The sequence below is a fragment of the Rhinichthys klamathensis genome, unplaced genomic scaffold, assembly GCF_029890125.1.
Source record: "Rhinichthys klamathensis goyatoka isolate OS25496 unplaced genomic scaffold, OSU_Roscu_1.1 h1tg000060l_1, whole genome shotgun sequence".
NCBI classification, from domain to species: domain Eukaryota; kingdom Metazoa; phylum Chordata; class Actinopteri; order Cypriniformes; family Leuciscidae; genus Rhinichthys; species Rhinichthys klamathensis.
In genome coordinates this window covers 2,880,766-2,887,902 of record NW_026606605.1, presented here as the reverse complement: position 1 = coordinate 2,887,902, position 7,137 = coordinate 2,880,766, and the positions used below count along the sequence as shown (strand labels likewise).

The 7,137-nt window shown below is 35.9% G+C and overlaps 1 protein-coding gene across 1 annotated transcript; it reads right to left on the bottom strand.

The window, feature by feature from the left end:
* Positions 1–411: 411 nt before the first annotated feature.
* Positions 412–2,100, bottom strand: bet1 (Bet1 golgi vesicular membrane trafficking protein). The gene is made up of 4 exons (XM_056249690.1): positions 2,056–2,100; positions 1,149–1,258; positions 938–994; positions 412–842 (listed from the first exon to the last, which is right to left on the bottom strand). The coding sequence occupies exons 1-4, from the start codon at positions 2,072–2,074 to the stop codon at positions 687–689; spliced, it is 342 nt and encodes a 113-aa protein (XP_056105665.1). The 5' UTR covers positions 2,075–2,100; the 3' UTR covers positions 412–686.
* Positions 2,101–7,137: the final 5,037 nt, after the last annotated feature.

Here is a 7,137-nt window from a genome sequence, read left to right as displayed (position 1 = left end):
ATAATGCAAGACATTTCTGAAGTACACAGAATTCTGGGGTGGTTTCTGATATATGATTATCATACAAAACTGAATTTCACATAACTTCACATATCTCAGAATGGTTTTCACAGTCTTAAGATCAGCCCTTTAAATACTATATTCAATAAGCAAAATTTTTGTGGCAACTCTTTCAAAGACGTTGTATAGACTTGCATGGTAAAAAGTGCTAAATTGTTTACACCATCCAGCTTTATTTCTGGCCAGTTGTCATAACCTGAATTTCCGACTATACAATTAAAAGGACTACTGTGATGTCACACTCTCTTAAAAGTAGTTAATCAGAATCCATATAGAGGTCGGCACACATTTATAGCACTGAAGTTCTCCTAAAAGAATATCATTAAAGGATAGGTCATTATTGGATAAAAGAAAGACAGATGCATGTTCATCTTTTTTCATGACCAGTATTAAACGAGTAGCATTATCCCTGCACTGAGACGACATTAATTTTAGTGGGTTGGGACAGATATATTTTATATTTATACAGATTTTTCATATTGCACATTGTCACTCAATGGTTCAGTTTCTTGTCCAATGGAAAGCAAGCAGTCAAACACTCCTCGTCGTCACTGTGAGGATTCTGATCCCGTCCCCCATATGAGCATGGCACATAAGAAATGTCCTGGATCTCATCGGTCCTGTGATCACCTCAGTTTGATCACCCAGTACAGGACAATGAAGACAAACAGGGCGAACAGCAGCATGTAGCAGAACACCTTGGATTGGCTCCCTCTGGCGAGGAGCTTCAGTCTACCCATGGTGGATCCCAACAGACCTCCAGTTGAGTCGAAGTCCGAGTCCTTGAGGAGAAACAAACGCGAGATGTCAAAGCCATTCAGATCAGTGTTTTGATGAAGAAACTAGATTTTATCAATAATCATTTCCCATCGCTTACCATTTCTCCCAATATTTTATTCTGGTACTTGACTTCATTTCCAATGTCAATCGATAGCTGAAATAGATGTAAATAGACAAACATATATTTTTTTTTTCATTAGATGTATTGAAATATGAAGTATTTTAAATATTATATATTAATCTAAAATATTAATATAAGCTGTAAATATTTATAAATATAAAAATGAAATATGCTCAAGCCCACTCACATGTTTGAGTGCGTTTACTTTAGCTTTCAGTCCCTCCTGTAGATGTTCGTTCTCCTCCTCGTACACGCTGTATCCACTCGCTACGTAATTCCCTTGAGGGCCTCCCTCACCTAAAGAACAAGTAACAATCAGGACAAATTCATTAGATGATACGTGTTTCTCAGTATTTTAAAATACAATATCCAATCACAGCAAACTATTTCAAACGTTGCCATGTATGAATTGATTTGACTTGTCTAAGATGGGCAGGGCTATCATTTATTGAGGCTGGCTGGGAAAAACTTCCAGTTCCTTGACATGCTGACTGCAAAATCAAATAGATGTGCACTTTAAATATACAATCATCAGAAACTACTGAACATCTAAAAGTAAGGGACTAGTTATGAATGAAATATTGATACAAAAAAGATATTCAAAATAATTCCTATCACTGTAAAGCTGCTTTGAAACAATTTGTTTTGTTTAAAAATCTTATTTAATTGCTGCCCAGTTTTATTTATCAGTTAAAATGAGCCCCTTTGAGACTTTTAGATTATGTTTTGATGGTTCCTTTCAATAAAACTGTTTAAACAATATCGAAGGAATCTAAAGTTAAGCTTGGATGTGTTGTCATACACGCAGAAACACTAACAAACACGATTCATTTTCTGATGTAAACATCTCTATGTTAACCTGACCCATGTAGCAACTGGTCTAATACAGAGAAAACTCGCCTATTATTGTCTGTCTCAGGTCAGACACCGTTTTGTCTGGTAACTTACCGTTATTTAGGCAGGTGGTTCTCCAGATCTGGAAACTGTGATATTTAGCATGATTTGGTCATACAATGTTGGTTTAATGTAGCTAACTGTGACTGACTTAGCTTAGCATGAGCTTCAAACATAACACCAGAGAGAAAAATACTTACCCAAGCCTGCACGCCTCATTATAGCCCGGAAATCTTTATGATATGATATACACGATCACCAGTTCACCACAGTCTGAAAGTAATGTAACAGATATTAGCTTATCTCGCTATTTAAAGCCGCTGTACTTTCCCCTTCCAACTCAACAAGCGCCACGACACCCTACGGAAGCCGCGCAGGATAAAGCCAGACGCGAAAGTGTGAGTGGGTAGTGAAGTTTTTACAGCGAGTTTTGTAGATAGCCGACAGGTTGAAATCAAAATGGACACTCCTTATGTTTTGTGGAATATTGCAGTGTTTATTATAAATGTATTGGAGTTTTTTTTTAATTAATGTACCCTTGTAGTCTTTTCTCTGATGACATGTTTATTGGCGCGAGGGCGGGACAACCTGTTACTCACAATAGATCCACCAATAGCAATAGTTTTTCTACTGTGTATGAGGGTCGTTGATAGATTATATGGACATTAGCTTTTTCTGCATTGAGTTAGAACTTGAAAAGCATTTTTTTAGGTGTATTTTTTAGGCTAATTTGCTTTTCTCCAATTTACTCAAAAATCACTAATGAAAATGGTTCTTTGGCAAATTGTGGGAGACCATTTTGTGATTCACTCTGAATACGGGCTATGCACAAGAAACGTTTTTATTACTGTAAGGTATTTTATTAAACAGATAAATTGCCATAGGCTATAGCTCTCTAACAGAGGTCATTGTAAATCATTTTCTATTGCGAAGGGTCATAATCATCCGCACATCAGTCAGCAGAGTCGAGGCACAGCCAAAACAGTGTTCTTCTGCAAAAATGCTTGCAGTTTTTTTTTTCTAAGCTGCTTAAGATGCGTTTTGGTCAATCAGATCACAAGTGACGGCATTAAATACAGGTGTAAACGGGGTCTAAAATGTTTTTGAGCTTGTTCACTTTCAATAACTTTCAGATAGTCAAAAAAACACATTCGACCGGATTGCTTTCTTAGTGTAAACGCTCATGATGTATTGGCAGTAGCAAGTCCCGTTCTTGCTCTGCATCAGCAGCAGCGGCATAGCAGATTTATTCCGCCAAGACCAAACATATCAACTTTGTCATGTCCCTTACCATGCCAAACACTCCAAGATTTGTCATGACAGAAATAGCCACCAACTGAAGTGCCATTATAGGGTCTGGCTTGTCCTGAACCCACAGCACATCAATGTGTCCATCCACTGTTTTTCATGTGCATCACCCTGCAATTTCACAAAGCAATAAGCTTCAGAAAGAACCTCTCAAAGAGCAATTTCAGTGTTCCTGATTATCACCCAATAATCCATGTCTGTAAATGCCAGTTTTCTTAGAGTAGGCTACAAAGTTCATGTTTTGTTTTGATTCGGACTTTCATACAATAAAAATACCACATTTTTTGTATGTTTGAAATTGCACAAAATTGATTCAAGACTAGTTTACTTTTTGTGTGCGCACACACACACACACACACACGTAAATATAATAAAAAAGACTAAACAAAGATTATAAAAAATATCTTTGAAATATCTTTCATACACATGACCGGATGTTCTGCTCTCATTGTGACATTAAATCGACATGAAAAGGAAGTTTAAGACAGTCTTTTCTTCCCTATATTGTGATTTATAGTTAACGGCTTCTCGAACAGGTAAAAATGTAGGGCGGGGTTTGATTTTGTCCATGGGGAATTGATTGGATGGTTGTGGTTTGCCATTGGTGGATCTCATGTGAGTGACAGGTTGCCCCGCCCTCACGACATGCAGTAAACACATCATCAGAGAAGAGATGTCGCTGCAAGAGGGAGTTATTTTGAATCAAGTTTATAAGGGCAATGAATTTTAAAGAAATAAGGCCGTGCACAGACAATTTGTTTATAATAAGCATTATTCCATAGAAAAAAAATGTAATTGTCAATTTTGACAGTAATGTAATCCTGTTTACCTGAATTAATAGAGTAAATATAGGCCTACTTGTAGATTATTTAATGATTTGTCTGAAAGATCTGTTTACAGATAACTAAACTAGTGGATAAATTACCAAGAATCATTTCCTTGAGGAAACAGAAAATTCTCAGAGAAAAAAAAATTTGTCATGTAATATTTTTTTCAGAATAATCAGCATTATAAAAATCAGCTTATTGTGGGTTCTGTGGAAAATAAAAATATGAATTTGTGCTTTATGGTTTGTTGATCCATTGATGAGAACAGGATAGAAAATATATTCACTAAAACATTCACTGACATAAATGTAAAAAAAAAAAAAAATAAGAGGTCCAATTTTGGTAACTTTATTTTAAGGTGATGTTATTTACACATTACTACATGTACTTACTAAAGAAATAACAGTACATTATGCATACTTACAAGTAACTAATCCTAAACCAAACCCTAACCGTAACTGAAAGTATATATGTAGTCTATTACTAAGTTATTTGAGTAAATCCCTAAAAATAAACCAAATCCCCTTAAAATAAAGTGTTACCCTAATTCTTAACATTGATTCTATAAATTGCTTCGAATCCAAGTGTGGACATATAGCTTGAAGGTCACCAGGAACAGCAAACTAATTACTTGCTCCAGAAATTTCAATTAACATGCACTGATTTCATTTAAACTAATCTCTCATTGTGTTATATATACTGAGCAAAGAAGATATCACTAATGGCTTTCTGTAGAATGCACAGATAAGCATGTTTGACATTTTAAAACATATACTTATCTTCTCTTAAAACTGTAAGCTATTGATTAGAGAAAGGGAAAAGCTGATGTAAAATAGTCTTTTCCACAGCATTATTGATTGTGTAGTTATTATTAGGAGTGCCTACAGTACATCCTGCTTGAATTATTTTCGGTCGGGAACTCACTCAGCCTCAGGGAACGCACAAATGGGATAGAAGGAACCCACTCCTTTTTCGGATTGACATCCCTTTGAACTGCAGATAAAGAAAAGAAATCTCTCAACATCATGTTCTAATATTCCCATCTGCTATTCAATTACAAATGAATCTGGGCGATGCAATCATCAGAGTTCTTGGCTCTATTATAAGCCTTTATCATTTCAACACTTTATAATAATAAAGCAGTTAAAGTGCACTCATCTCCTTACAAGGAAGGAAGGAAGGACACAATATGACAGATACAATATAAAAAGCTTTCAAAAAAGCCATTTTCATGCCAAGCTGGGATCAAACATTTTCTCTTCGCCACCATTTTACTGTTATATTATATATAAACCATCTTGATGTTTATCATCTAAAAAGATAAAAGATAAAATGCATTAAAAAGTTCACCCAAAAAATGAAAATTCTGTTAATTGAATTAATTTAATTACGTCGTTCCAAACCCGTAAGACTTTCGTTCTAATAAAAACTACTAATAACACAAAAATGATCATAATAACTTTGATATCCCGGGGTTGACAATCAGCATTCTGTGAAGAATGTTTTTCTCACCTTCTTTCATTGAACATGACCTCATGAAATTCTCAGCTCATTGTGTTTTTTAATAAAATAATGTTGCAGCCATACAGTCATTCTGCACAGTTTAAACTTTACAAGTCTGGGCCAACTTGGCCTCTTGCATACAAACATATTTTCATAACTTTGGTCGCATCATTTGCACAGCTGTGTTCCACTTCAATGAATATAATCTCTGTTTACACTCTGATCTGTTCTGCTATACAATTTTTAAACTGTCCCAGGATAGTTTGTGCACATACAAACATTCACAAAGCAGTTTAAGAGCTGTGATAAAGAAATATCAGCAAAATCTCAGCTTTGCCCAAAGGCTGTTTATGATCAACTCATCATACATGCTTTCAAATTCCAGAAAGATTTCTGCACTTACATTTCTTAATGATCTAAGGATGATTCTTGAACAGTATGAATCTCATGCTAACACCAAATGTTCTTTTTTGATCACAGAAGATGACATCATTTTCAGAGAGATGTTGCAAAATTCTTGATGATGACTTAAAAAGGGAAATATAATGTAGAGGCAGTGATAAAGACCTGCACAGCAGGCCAAGAACATTCTTCTAATGGAGAAGTAATGCTTTTCAAGGCGTCATATACTGACGCTTTTGCCAAAGCGTCTATATCCAACGCACATGGCACCCTTTAGCGTCAATATGAGACGCAGATATATGGCGCCTCCTAGTGGTCTAACCCTAACACTACCCCAGACCTAAACCTACCCATAACCGAAGCGTGTTATATTGACGCTAAAGGGTGCCATGTGCGTCGGATGTAGACGCTTTGGCAAAAGCGTCAGTATATGACGCCTTGGGATGAGAATGCGTTGTTTTATGATAGCCATGAAAGAGTTCAGACCTCCAGATAGGGGTGAGCGATAGACGCGATTAACTGGTAGAAATGTGTCAACCGGTATAGATTTTGCTGTGCCGTGTGGTCACGAAAGCTTATCGTTTGCATGCATTTTAAAGCATTGCGGTTTATTAACAGATGATTTTAAACTGTTGAAGAGCAATAAGCAGCTAAAGAGAACTCTTGAGAGACTTGAGCATATAAAGCCACTGCTCTGGGGTGTGTTTCCCAAAGCCAACTATGGTAGCAAGTTCCGTCGTTACCAATAGAGTTCAATGGAAATTGCGATCATAGTTGGATAACGATGCTTTCGGGAAATGCTGTTGTTTTTGTTTTTGAAAAAAGTTGTTTTTGCCGTCTTATTTGGCTTAAACGGTTTAATATACGTATACTTGTGTGTCAAAATGCCCGTCTTTGCAAGTATCCTCATAAACAGTCATTTATCTCTTAAGTGAAGGTAACCAGTTGAGAAAGAAAGCACACGTGTAACAGTATATTGGATCTGTGCATTCACTCTTAAAGTGACAGCAGCCTAATATTCCTGCTTCTATCTGCCATCATTTTAAACAACAAGAGAAAATCTCTCACTGCTCTTGACCGAATCACTTTTGTTGATTTAATAAGAATAAATGTATATTTAATTTACATAGTTAAAACTATGCCATGTTTTTTCTACATTTGATTACTTTATACGATTTATGTAGTATTTCTCTTTTCTAGTGCTTGAAGTTTTTCCGGTGTGTCTATTTCTTTGTTTTGTTG